Source organism: Trichosurus vulpecula, chromosome 3, assembly GCF_011100635.1.
Source record: "Trichosurus vulpecula isolate mTriVul1 chromosome 3, mTriVul1.pri, whole genome shotgun sequence".
Classification (NCBI taxonomy): Eukaryota; Metazoa; Chordata; class Mammalia; order Diprotodontia; family Phalangeridae; genus Trichosurus; species Trichosurus vulpecula.
Genome location: NC_050575.1, coordinates 11,447,237 through 11,461,119, shown reverse-complemented (window position 1 = coordinate 11,461,119; position 13,883 = coordinate 11,447,237). Strand labels below are relative to the sequence as shown.

Sequence of the window (13,883 nt, the reverse complement as noted above, 5' to 3'; positions counted from 1 at the left end):
ACAGCAACAAAGATGGATTTGGGGGACTAGGAAAGGCGAGAGGATTTCTCCACTTCTACAGTATCCAGAAGAACTCACCACTGATCGTTTAACCTGTCTGGGAGGGCTGGGCTGAGGAGACGGTTTCTTAGACTGTTGTGTTTGCTGCTGCTGCTGCTGCTGTGCTGTCTGCTGGGACTCCTTCTGTTGTGGCTGTGACTGTTCAGAACTTTGAGACTGCTGTGACTGCTGTACGGAGGGCACTTGAGGTGTTGACTGAAGAGATGGTGGTTGCTGCAATTGATGAGGGGTGTGATGAGGCATCTGCTGTTTTCCTTGTGAATAGAGATCCAGGATCTGGTGGCAAATGTCTAAATAAAACACAGAGATTGAGTTCATCTTAAATTGATATCTCAAATAAATTCATGTTTAAAGATATAAAACCTAGACCATTTTTGTTTTGTGTGCCTTTTAACAACCATGGATTTCATTTTCTTCTCAATCCCACATACCACTGTCCACGAACAGGGAGGCAAGGAACCTTTCTGGACCTCATTTGGAAATTGAGGAAGCTGGATTAAATACTGATGATGCCTTCCAGGTCTGCTTCCGTATATGTGCGTGTGCAAGTGCGTGTGTGTATTTCAGAGAGAAAGAGAGACAGAAAGAGATGAAAATAAGGCTAGTTCAACTTAAGCCTTTTAAAAGGAAAGGTAAGGTTTTGTCAAGTTTGACTGAGACCACTACCAAACATGGCCGAGCTTACAGTACCTTCTAGCACATCAACAGGTACATCTTGAACAAACTGTTCCCACCACCTCCTGTACATTGGTTTCGATGTCCATTCCTGTATCTCAAATTTGCATAAACGGCCGGCCAAGTACATGACTGCTACTGCTATGATCTCAGGTTCCCACTGTAGTGATAATGTAGTACACAAGCTAGAATAATAAAGAAATAGAGCCATTGTAAATGCAGTTAGTCACATAACGATATCCAACGTTCACAGGATACTTCCAGTGGTAAAACTTGTGTAAGCACTTAGGAAGCAACTGTATTCATGTAATTTTCTTCAAACTTTTTTTGTTTTCTTTTTGGGCAGGGCAATTGGGGTTAAGTGACTTGCCCAAGGTCACACAGCCAGTCAGTGTGTCAAGTGTCTGAGGCCAGATTTGAACTAAGCTGCCCCTCTTTCAAACATTTTTATCTTTGTTTTATTGATGAAGTGATTTTACATTGTGTCCATTTCCAAATATATCCCTAGTCCATCACCTACCCACTGAGTCAGTCCTCGTAATAAAGATTAAAAAAAAAAAAGTTCATTTATCAAAACCAAGCAATACACCAGCCATGTCTGCCAGCACAGACACCAGTCCCCCACCACTACAGAACAGGCAGTATCCATGTTGTCTTACTAAAACCAAGATTAAGTAAAATGCATAAATTACAGAAAGTGAGATGCACATATGGGGGGGAAAAATCTTGATTTTAGAGCTACCTTTGAGCTTCCTAAATTTATCAATATACTCCTTTAAGTAACTATAATAAAATAGAGCTAGCATTTAAAAAAAAAAGTCCTTTTATGAAAAGATAAATAAGAGTTTCTAACCTACCATGGCTCTAAAATAGGAGTTTTTAACCAATTTGGTACCATAAACCCCATTTTATGGAAGAACATTTGCTCTAAAACAACTATCAAGAATGATCCAGTTGCTAAGAGTTCTTAAATATGTAGTTCTAGATGTCATGAACTAGATTATTCAAACCAATTATTAAAAACTTAAGACTATATATCATATCTGTACCACATTTTTAATATACTGGTAAAATTTACCTGTCATTTACAAATGTCCATGCCATTTGAACCAATTTTTGAATTTTGTTTTTATCACCTAATAAAAGAAAAGGAATAAGTTAATAAAAATATGGGGAAAAATGTTCTAAGAGCTCAGTGAGTGTCTTAACAAAAGTGAAGTATGGGTCAAACAGAGAATACCATATACAGAGAGCAAACAATCCCTAACTGCCAGACAGGCAAGGAATAATTAAAAATTTAAATAGGACCAATTCCTGTTTATGTTTTCATCTTTTCTTCTCACCATACTGAACATATTAAAAAAAAAAGCCTTGTGGAAGATTAATGTACTTATATAATACAATTACTGTAGACTATTTTCTCATTTTCCCTGCCACTAAAAAGTCTCCAGTGAATTTTATGAAAGAAATAGAGCCTCTGTAAATTCAAGATACTATCGGGAAATTTACAGAGCAACTGTGATATTTGGAGGCAGGTGAGATAATCTTTTCTCTAGCATTACCACTGAACAGAAACAAATTTTATTTATATGATGCACCAGAAAGAAGAGTGGATTTCCAGTTAGAAGGCCCATCTTCCAAGTCTCATTTTTAATATGGGGCTAATACTATCTCTCCCCAATTCTGTCCATCCAGAACTCTAGTCACCTGGTGAAATTATCTACCTAAAGCACAGGTCCCATGATGTTTACTTCCCAGTAAAGTTCAGTGGTTTCCTATTACCTACAATATCAAATTATAAAATCCTGTTTGGTCTTTAAGACCGTTTCACAACCCGACCCCTTCTCTACCTTTCCAGTTTTCTTACACTTCACTCTTCTCCAAATCCTCTATTATCTAGCAGCATACTACCCTCTATCTCCTGACTCTGTGCCTTGTTAGTGGGTGCACCCCACACTTGAGATTCTTCACCTACTTGGCTCTGTCTTCAAGCTCAGCTCAAATGCCACCTTGTTCGAGAAGCCTTTCCTGGTCCCCTTCAATGTTAGTGACTTCTTTCTCACACTATCTCCAATTCAGCCTACGTCTTGCATGAACATAGTTGTTTGCACGCTGTCTCCCTGGCTAGAAAGTAAGTTCCTTGAAGGCAGGGTCTGTTTTTCCCTTTTTCTGCTCACCTAGCACTTAGCCTGGCACATAGTAAGCACAGTAATGATTTGAACTGACTATAGTACTTAAAAAAATTATTTTAGCAAAACCCTTTGTAAATTTGATTTTACAACTAAGATATAAGAAGCAGCACTGCACAGTGAATAGATGGCTGGCCTCCAAGCTAGCAAGACCTGGATTCATTTTCAAATCCTGTCCCTGACCAACAGTGTGGTTAAGTGATCCTAGGAAAGTCATTTAATCTTTCAGCACACCAGGCAGCTCCCTAAAACTCTAAGTTGTGGGGGATTTCCACACCAATAAAAGCACAAGTCTGTATGAAAAAAAAAAAAGATACTCACTTAGTAGGACTGTCGTGAGGAAAACAATACAAACTCTAGAGTGCCACCTAAATGTGTTATAGCACAAAGCATTTCATACATATCACTCCATTTGATCCTTACAACCCTGGCAAGGTCAATAGGCAAATATTATCACCTCTACTTTACAAACAATGAAAGTGAGGTCTGGCCAGGGGACATCAATCAGGCAGTCAGTGACAGGGCTGAGAACAGAAGGGGCTTCTTCACTCCCAATCCACAACTCTGACCACTATATCCCATTTCCTTTACTTCTATGATTTTAATTTGAGAAACAGAAAATGAAAGAGTGTCACCACAAAGTCAAAAGGGCTGTGCTTGTTCTATTTAGCAAAAATGCTGATTCTTTACCTTTAAGCTGTTTGGCATATTTGAGGAGGAATTGGTAGGGATGTTCCACTTGCAAATCAAATTTTATGGTCTGTAATAAGATCCTCTCCAGAACCATAACTTCTTCCTAAGACAAAACACACAAAAAAACCCCAGGATATTATGATGCTCTTTGTAATGACATCTCAATATAGCTTGAAAATTAATTTTTCTTGTGTAATTAGGCTCCATGTAGATTTTAACAGTTTACTTATCTCTAAACATGCTTTTGACATCTGAATTCTGACCACGGATAATTTATGTGCCTCCTGGAGAACTCAATAGGGAAAATTTTAAACAGGCTATTCTTTCTCATCAGAGACCTAACCTATGCAATTGAAAATCTCTGGTAATGAAGGCAATGTGAAAATATCTGGCCTCGTACATAAAGAATGTTTAAGTATACACAGTGGGAGTAGAATGGCACAGTTGAGTTGGGAATTTCAGGATCTCATCTCTGTTATTCTGAGTGATTTGGGGCAAGTCACTTTATCTCCCTAAGCCTCACTTCCACATCTGTAAAGTGAGGGATTTGGATTAGATGGCCTCTATCTAAGATCCCTTAATACTCTAAATCTCTGACCCTCTTAACATTAATATCAAGTTTATACTTTACGTTTGCTTTGAGGTTTTTGCAACACATACTATTTTATAATATTATGGACTCAAGCACCCACGCTCTTCCATTTTCATTCTACCTCTCCCTCTCTTGGGTACACAAAGGGATTTTTTTGCATTCCAAGGGACCTTGGCGGCTCTGAACCTCGCAGCATAAATGATAGGGAGAGCAAGGTCTACGAGGTTTAGCAGCAGCAACATAATTCAGTAAGTCACCACTATTTAGGACATATGCACGTCAGCCTCCAAACTCCTTAATTTGATAGGCTTTGGGTGACGTTCAAATTCATCAGATATTTAACTTCCAAATTCTGCCTGACAAGGAATATTATTTGGAATATATTATATATGTATAAAAAGATAAAGACCTCCCTAGAAATCATAAACCTAAATTGAGCAGGTCTGTGCACAGTGGTTTGGTTACTTACTGACACATCAAGGGAACACTGCCATCAAGTAATTTTACCTATGAAATAAGCTCATGGGGAAGGATACTGTTGTAGTAAGGCTGCTGTATGTATCTCTCCGTGCATATATATATATGCTTGTGCAAAGTACTGTAACTGATGAAAAAAATTCAATCTCTTTAGAATGATGTATAAAAACATGCTTTGCATGATATGTTTTTAATTATGCAAGAATATATACTACATAGGGCAAGGCATTAGAGTAAATGCCACATCACATGCTTTGCTAAAATTCTCAATGACTTCTTTTTCTAATTTTAGAGATGTAGTCTATTAGAACTGGCTATTACTAATAGTAATGAAAAATTAAGGGTTTCAGATAATGAACAGTCAATATGCAAATATTTCTTGAGCACCCATAACACACACACACATACATGAAAGACATTTTTAAGATATATCAAAAAAGATGTCATGATTTCTAAGTACAGGAAATCACTAACATATAAGTTCTACCTATAAGCTAAGTTATACTTCCGATTTTATTTTTTCATACATCATTAACAGGTAGAAGGAAATACATTTAGATTGCAGATATTTATTTAAACTATTCCAAACAGTAAGCCCCATGCTTCAAGTTCCCATTTAAAGCTTAAATAAAAATGAGAAACTTCAAAAATGGTATAAAAATTTTATGCTAAGATTTTATTTTATTGCTTTGTCACCACTTGCTTCCAGTGGCTTCAAAATTCCTCTAAATTTAGAAGCTGCCTCCTATTACTAAGTGTCCTGATCTTATAAGCCACTGTCAGCCACCTGCAAACTAGATAGAATTACAAGATGATAATGTCTGACTTCTTTTTGTTAGGAATGTTAGCAGGTGCAACATTTTGCCTATAACTGGCAGAGTATCCAGTGTCCTACAACTCTTTAAAAAGTCACACACACCATGTTCTTAAAGCTTAAAATTGTCCTGATAAAATTGTATACTCATTATTACCCTTCGACCTAAAAAGGATCAACATTTCATACAGAGTTGACTATTTCAGTTTATAATTAACATAAGAGCAAGGAACTTAAGTCACCTTTGGTTACTTTCAAAGTATATATAACTAAGTAGTAACTACAAAAACCACTATTACATTGTTTTCTAACATCCTTGTAGATCCAAGCATTTACTGGATTTCTTCCTTTTTTTTTAACCCTTTTCTGTTTTTATAAGCATTTATTATCTTCTCCCCCTCCCCACCACAACAATTAAAAACAGCAGCAGCAGCAACAACTGGAAAACCTTGTCTTAACGTCCACACTCCAACAAAACAAATTCTTGCACGGGCCATGTCCCAAAATGCAAACATCTCATTTTACATTTCATGTCCTGAAGGAAGCAGGTAGTGCTGTTCATCACCGGTTCACTGGACTTGTGGTTTATCGCTGCACTAATCAGAGTTCTAAAAATTTTTTGTCTAGAATATTGCTGTCACTAAATAAACTGTTCTCTTTGTTCTGCATCATTTCATAAAGGTCTTTCCAGTTTTCTCTGAAACTGTGCATTTCATCATGTCTTATGGTACGATAATATTCTATTATACTAATATGCCATAATTTGTCTAGCCATTTCCTCAAAGGTGGGCAGTCTTTTAGTTTCCAGGTTGGGGCTACCACGAAAAGAGCTGCTATAAACATTTTTGTGTCTATAAGACTTTGATCTCTTTGGGGTGGATCCCTAGATTCTCATGTTTTAAATTAAATCTGAATTGCCACATACTTAGTGAGGCATTAATAGCTTAGTGAGGACATAGTACTGTCATTTAAAGAAGTAGGCAGAGGTCAGGTTGATTCACCCGAAGTCACAAGACTGAAATTCACCCTCTAGACAAAAGATCATTAAAAATGGATACTTCTTTGTCTCACCTCTTAGTAATCTCTTAGAGGAGAGGCGCCAAACTCAGCAACCCAAAAAAGTGGATAAAAGTGTAACTGAGAAATGTTTAACAAAATAAAAATAATACAACAGAGATAATGTTAATTTGTGATTTTCTAGGTCAATATGCTAAGAGCCAGGAGTGCCTCAGGCCAGAATAAAGTACTATCATATTTAAATCCCTTAGGAAAGCGAAGTGATCCATATTAATTTGGGTGACAGAAGAACTGCCACATCTGGAGCTTATCTGTAGGAGAATCACCCTTTGTCAGCCTGATCTCAGAAGTTAACACCAGGGCATGACTCTGCTACCTGTCATTTCTGAAAATCACCTATGGCTGATGAAAACCCCAGATATCTGACTCTGTATTCCTGGCTTCTGTCTCAAGGGGAAGCAGTGGACTCTACCCCAACATACAGATACACTGGTATGATAAGAGAGTTTTTCTGGTTTGCCTCTATTGCCATTTGCTGGAGACTGCAAGGAACATCACCAGCTACAGCATGAAGAATTTAGCATGACATCAGACTTTTAGCTCCAGTGATTAACTGGTGATAGAAATAATAAAGCTGAATGAGAATTCTATTTACTTAAGATTAGCATGTCAAACAAGTAGGCATAGTTATAACCATGGTTAATGGTTAGTCTGCAAATTCCAGTTATATCCCTAATGTTTACTAACCAGTTTATGATTTTAACTGATGAAGAGCTTCCCCTTCTGCTATCTATTCTTTGATGTGTGTATTATATATGTGTATACATCTTCAATCCCCCATAAAATTCCACTGTATATGTGTTGCTTATGTAAGTAAGGTCTGTTGCTGCAACTGAGGCTCAAGGCCCACTGTTTTTTGTATACCATGGATCTATGTGACAAGCAGTTATTAAAATGTTTCTCTGTGTTGATAAGTATGACTGGCAGCAGGAGCTATGAAAAAATCCTTGGATTTTTTTAATGTCAAAATGGAGACCATTTTAAAGGACAGATAGATCGGATCAAGATTGAATTTTCCAGCCCTGATGCCATCTAGTGTGCACAAGGTAAAATTTACCTAGGGAGATTTCTGGGCAGGAAAAATTGACTGTTACAGTTGCTGTTCCTTCTAGGAAATTTACAGAGACAAGTTAGAATTCTGTATACTTGTCTTTGTTTACTCTTCCTCCTGAATAATCAGACACAAACTGTTAAATTCTGGAATGCTCAACTTGGCAGCCACATCGATTTCTCTGATGAACAGGGCACTGTGATTTGGGAGTTAAAAATTAGGGTTGGGATGAGAAATTGAGAACTTAAGAGCAATCCTTTTCTTGGCGAATATATAGGTTAGGACTAGGAATTTTCCAAACCCTGTGACCTTTCATCTAATTAACTCACAGGCAAATAGCAAGAGACCTGTCTCTTTATCATTTGTTAGTACTGTACTGCCTTGGCTAACCCCCCACCTAAATTCATAAGTAGTCCCAGTTAGGTCTGGTTAAAAATCTTACATAAATCTTATCTTTGCCTTGAGTAGTCAGATATCAATTTTGGGGTCTGTTACAGTCTGGTCTGGTTAAAGAATACAGATCTGAAATAAACCTCAATTCTAAATTGTGAGGGGGGGTCAGAAATTGTTTTGGGGGGATCTGTCAGGTTGACCTGACTGATGGGGTGTCATTTAAATAATGCACTATCTTGACTACTGGGTAGTCTTGATCTGGGTCTGATGTAATTCTAAAGTGGAAGGAAGGATCTCTGTCACCAATGATATAAATCTCAATTGTTCTTTGAGTGGTCAGTGATCATTACGGAATCTCTCAGGTTAACTCTGGTCAAATCCTGGTAATTCCAGTTTTTGGCGACTGCCTGTAGATTCAGAAATAACATTATTCTTGGTCGAATCTACTCCTGACAAAGGAGCACTAGTATGGTTAAATTCTGGAAAGAAATCTATATTAACTGTAGAAATGGCCTAAATATATAAGATCTTTGACTCTAGGGAGAATCTGAAATTGAAATATTGCTTATGTTTAAGTTAACTGTTGAAGCTTCAACTTAAATCAGCTCTAAGTGTCTGTTAACTGGTTACTGTAATTCTGATGTTGACCTCACTTTTTTTGTAAAAAAGGAACTTCCACTGACCCTTTTAACTTTTAATGGGAAATAAGTTTTAAGGATTCGCAGGAAAAAGAAAGGGAACCTTTTCCCATCTTTATGCTCCTAATTCTGTCCAGGCTGGGAGTGCAAAGAGAGAGAAAATGAGGTAAGAGAAAGATTTCCCCTTTGCAGAAATTAACTCAAAGGAAACCTGTTTACTATGCATTAAATATTTATGAAAATGTGGTTTGAAAACACTGGAATACCCCAGTGGTTTTTAGGGTAAGGAGACTTTTTGGTGCACAAAACATCTCACTGTCATACCCAAGAAAATGCTCAATTCTTAAACCTGAAGCCAGTCTTGAGAGACTTTAGTAGATAATTTTTCTAGAATACTCTAAAGAGATAGTGGGGTAGGGGAGGGGAGAGAAAGAATATGTTATCCAGTACTTAAGATTATCTCAAATCAGAAAGCAAATACAAAATTTAATTCTAGGAGAAGAATTTTGCCTCACCACTTTATTCTCTTTCTGTAAATGAATTAAAAGAACTGAAATATCTAGGTAAATTAGAAGTTAAGTCACTTAAAAGGAACTGGAATGGACTTAGGTGGAAAAATTTCTGAGAAGTTGTAAAGACTTGGGGCAGGAGGCCTTTAGTTAATTCATTATAAATATGCAGGTAGGGTAGGAAATAAGAGATAGTAGAGATGTGGCGCATCAATGGAAGAGCAGGCACACAACAGTAAATGATTATATAGTAATTAACCTTGTGCCTGACAGATGTACAAATTTACGTTTTGGGGATAAGAATTCACCATCTGGTAAAAATTGTTGGGAAAACTGGAAAGCAGTTTGGCAGAAATCAAGCACAGACCAATATCTTACACCATTTACCGAGATACGGTCGAAATGGATATATGACCTAGAAATAAAGGGACATGCCATAAGAAAACTAGAACAAGGAATATATTACCTATTAGACCTATGGACAGGAGAAGAATTTATCAATAAATAAGAAAGAGCACTGTGAGATGTCAAATGGATAATTTTGATCACATTAAACCAAAAAGTTTTTGTACCAATAAAATCAATATAGCCAAGATTAGAAAGAAAGTAGAAAATTGGGGAAAAATTTATAAAGACTATTTCTTGGATAAATGTTTCATAACTCAAATATATAAAGAACTCTGTCAAATTTATAAACAAGTTATCCCTAATTGAGAAGTGGTCCAAGGATATGAACAAGCAGTTTTTGAACGAACAAATCAAAACTATATTTAGTTATAGGAAACAATGCTCTAAATCTTACTGATTAGAAAAAATGCAAATTAAAACAACTTTAAGATATCATCTCATACCTATGGGATTGTCTAAAATGACAGAAGGGGAAAATGAAAAATGTTAGAGGAGATGTGGAAAAATTGGGACATGAATACACTGGTGGTGCGCAACTGTGAACCGATACAACCGTTTTGGAGAACAATCTGTAATTATGCCCAAAGAGTTACAAAGCTGTACATACCTTCTGACCCAGCAACACTATTTAGTCTGTTTACATATGTTCTAAAATATTTACAGCAGCTCTCTTCGTGGTGATGAAGAGCGAGAGATTGAGGGGATGCCGATCAACTGGGAATTGGCTTAACAAATTTTGGTATATGATTGTGATGGACTACTACTGCGCTATCAGAAATGCTGAGCAGAGTGATTTTAGAAAAACACGGAAAGACTCGCATGAAATAATGAAGAGTGAAATGAGCAGAACCAGGAAAATGTTATATATAGTAATGGTGCTATTATTTGAAGAACTGTGAAAAACTGAGTTATTTTGAGTAATATAAATATTTAAATCAACTACAAAGAAAGATGCTAGCCACCCCCAGAGAAAGAAGTGATAAGTAGAAATATGGTGTGTATGCGTGCGTGCGCACGTGCGCAAAATGGTAGCCTTCTCTGGTGCAGGGTAGAGGGGGGGAGGTACACAGTTTGGAACTTTCAAGATGATTAGCAGTCCATTCTGTTGTTGAGTAACATGTACACTAAGAATGGTCTCTTTGCATAACTGCTCCTTTGAATGCTGAGATCTCAGTCACGGAAGCTTCAATTTTCATCAGGAAAAAGGACTGTAAGCTTTGGTTTAATTGGTATGGCGCTAATTTGCAAAGGAGAGATTCAGTGGAATTATGGGAACTAGCTAAAATGGATCCAATATAGCCCCAGGGATAGTCAGAATTGTGACCTAAGGACCACTCTAAGTAAGGATGACAGGCTTAACACCAGAAAATGAGGTATTCAGCTCATGAATTTTTTTGATCAAGGTAACTGAAGAAACTATCCACTAAAGCACTAAAAGTTGCAGTCTGTATCAGTAGAAGGTGTAAAGGCACTAATGTAATGACAACCCTTTCTAAGTACTGAAGGATTAGGGAGGGGAGGGAGGATGAGATTATGTTAACCTTACCTTTGGGTCATCTCCAAACTGACCAAACTGTACATCATTTAATAAGCTACGAGCTGTTTTGATAATATCTTTACATTTTTTAGGAGTTTCTTCTACTTTCCCTGCCAAAAAGAGACAGCACGCTCCTGTCACCTATAGACAAAACACACACACATACACACACCAAAAAACACACAAACAAAAAAAAAAACCAAGTGTAAGACTATTATATCGTATTTAATATGGGAACAAAAGCAAATGGTTTACTCTAGACCTATCTCTCTTACCTATTCAGAGAACATAATATTTTACATGTTCCTCACGTGCGGATTACTATCAACAATTGTTTTAAATCTGTGGATGAACTTTATTGGACTAATCTTTTTAAATAAATGCCAAATATAACTATGGAAACAATTTTTTTTCCTTGTACTAAAAAGGATGGTTTTATTAATACTCATTAGTTCTTGGCTTTATTAAAAAAAAGAAATACAATAAAACAAAAATGTATTGTTTGGCACAAAAGAACTGATTTTAAAAGCTCATTTAGCATAATTTTCTTAATTATTTTCTGGGTTTCCTGCACAAACCCAAATGTCTATCCTGGGAAAGGTAGACAAGTAGTAATAGCTTTTATATAACCTAAAGTAAAATTTAAATTTTACTTTTATTTTGGCAGTTCTTAGCTATAAATGAAAAGGCATCCATCTTAATCTATACCCTAATCACAATAAAATTTAAAATGAGGATACTATTACTTACCTGGCTTCTGTTTAAGGAAGCATTAGTAAAAGGTATCTTCAGCAATACACATACAAAAAACCTTTTTCTGCCTCCAGGCAAACATGACCATAACTTATACCACACTATAACAACAATTTCCTAGTGTTAAAATGCCACTACAATCTACATCACAAGAATTTTTATTCTTACTATTAGGAAAAACAAGTTACAAAGAAACAGAATCATTCATCAAGTAAACATTGCAGGAAAACAATACAAGAAACATCAAATTAAAATAACACAGACACTTACATATCTTGGGAATTGTTTAAAGGAATGAAACATATAGAAGCGATGAAAATAAATTATTCCAGTAGCCAGGGTATCATAGTGTCTGGTGTTCTAGTTAAGGATATTAGCGAAGAATCTTTTGAAATCAAAATTTTACTTAGTCAACCTGGAAAATGAAGACTTTCCACAGCAAAACTTAACACAAACAGGTAGGAGCTATAATTACTAGAATTATAAAATGAGAATTCTAAAGTTATTATAGGCTTTTGACAATGTTTCCTTTAGAAATAAATCACCTATGATTTTAGTGCTAGGTCGTCTTCTATTTATGTAGTCACTGCACTCAAAAGTTAAGCCTACAGATTTAATTGATAAACTTGGAGTTAAAGGAAAAATCTGCATAAAGTCAAAAAAATAATGAATTAATCTAAATATTGTGATAAAATTTGAAAAAGACTTCAAAGAGATTTCTTGAAAACATATACAAGAAGTCACTATACAACCCTGTCAACAGTTTCTAATTTAGTTGGGGGTGGGGTGGGGAAGGAAGCCTACTCGAAGAAAAACTTTTTGGGAAATAGGATACAGTCCCAAACGTGTTCCTACATCAAAGATGAACCTGGCACCCTCTCGGCGGTACCGGGCTTCGGTAGCTGGATCCAGTCCTTCTAACTGTGAAGGTGTATGAGCTAAGTCTTTTTTATCCCAGTACCAGCATGGTTTTGTGTGGTCCAGGTTTGCTGAAGTTACTGAAGGGCTGGAATTTTCTTTATTCTCCTTCATTTATTGAAGTAAACTTGTTCTTAATCAAAAGGTTTCCTGAGTAAGTCAGAATCCTGAGGGGAAAAAAGTCACAAATATCATAATTCAACACTGCTTATCAAACTGTGCTATTAGATCTATTTTAGATTTAGAAATACAGGAAGAACAGCTCTGGCTCCCAAACCATTCAATAAAGATGAACCTAACTGATAGTAGTTCCAGATTGGGAGTAGGGAGAATGTGGGGAGGGGCAGCAGGGAATGGTCTTAAACACTTGTTAGTCATTTTACCTCCCCCCCATTTACAGGCTTTCCCATATTTCTCCCTTTTCCCAATAGGAATAAAAGTTATGAGGAAATTTTAAAAATAGCTTCTCCTAAAGAAAGGCTGGAGAACCTGCCTTTTTCCATACATTCTGACATGCTACTTACTATGGGTAAGAAGAATCAATTAAATATAAAGAGCTCCAACTCAGATTAAATCTAATCTTCCATTCCCCAATGATGTTAATTCCTCAGTAGTAGAGAAATATTTTAAATTTACATAAGGCTTTTAACTTTTCAAAGTTCTTTGACATGGATTATTAGGTCAGATATCACGAACCTTATTTTGCACATAAGGATCAAATTGCATAGAATGATTCTCAAAGCCACCTACCTAGATTGGAACAAGCATACTTACTGACTTCCTCGCTAGTGTTTTCTCTATTACAACACACAATATGTTCTAGGAGAAAAAGTCTTGGGTTCTAAGCCAGGAAATACTAATTCAGGCTCAGTCACTAATAAGCTTAGATATAAATCCCGAGTCATAAATTTTATCCTCTGTAAAGGTTGGGCGATAGGATCTATCTCTAAGGACTCTTCCAGTTCTAAAACACTGTGAGGAAAGGAGGGTACCACCTACGTTATTATTCCATCACAATGCATCGCTAAGAACCAGAATTTCTTGTTACTGAAAGTTCCACATCTCACTGCTATAGCTGATCTTCTAGGACTTCCAACCC

General features: G+C 36.4%; 1 protein-coding gene across 2 annotated transcripts in view; it reads right to left on the bottom strand.

Moving 5' to 3' along the window:
* CCNK (cyclin K) overlaps positions 1-13,883 on the bottom strand; it is a 37,869-nt gene that overhangs the window by 14,292 nt on the left and 9,694 nt on the right. For both annotated transcript variants that reach the window (XM_036748003.1, XM_036748005.1), the window contains exons 2-8: positions 12,702-12,951; positions 12,137-12,218; positions 11,123-11,254; positions 3,615-3,720; positions 1,814-1,871; positions 751-920; positions 79-350 (exon numbers count right to left, since the gene is read on the bottom strand). In XM_036748003.1, coding sequence (XP_036603898.1) covers positions 79-350; positions 751-920; positions 1,814-1,871; positions 3,615-3,720; positions 11,123-11,254; positions 12,137-12,218; positions 12,702-12,898 — 1,017 coding nt within the window. In that variant the 5' untranslated portion in view covers positions 12,899-12,951. The remainder of the gene's footprint in view (positions 1-78; positions 351-750; positions 921-1,813; positions 1,872-3,614; positions 3,721-11,122; positions 11,255-12,136; positions 12,219-12,701; positions 12,952-13,883) is intronic.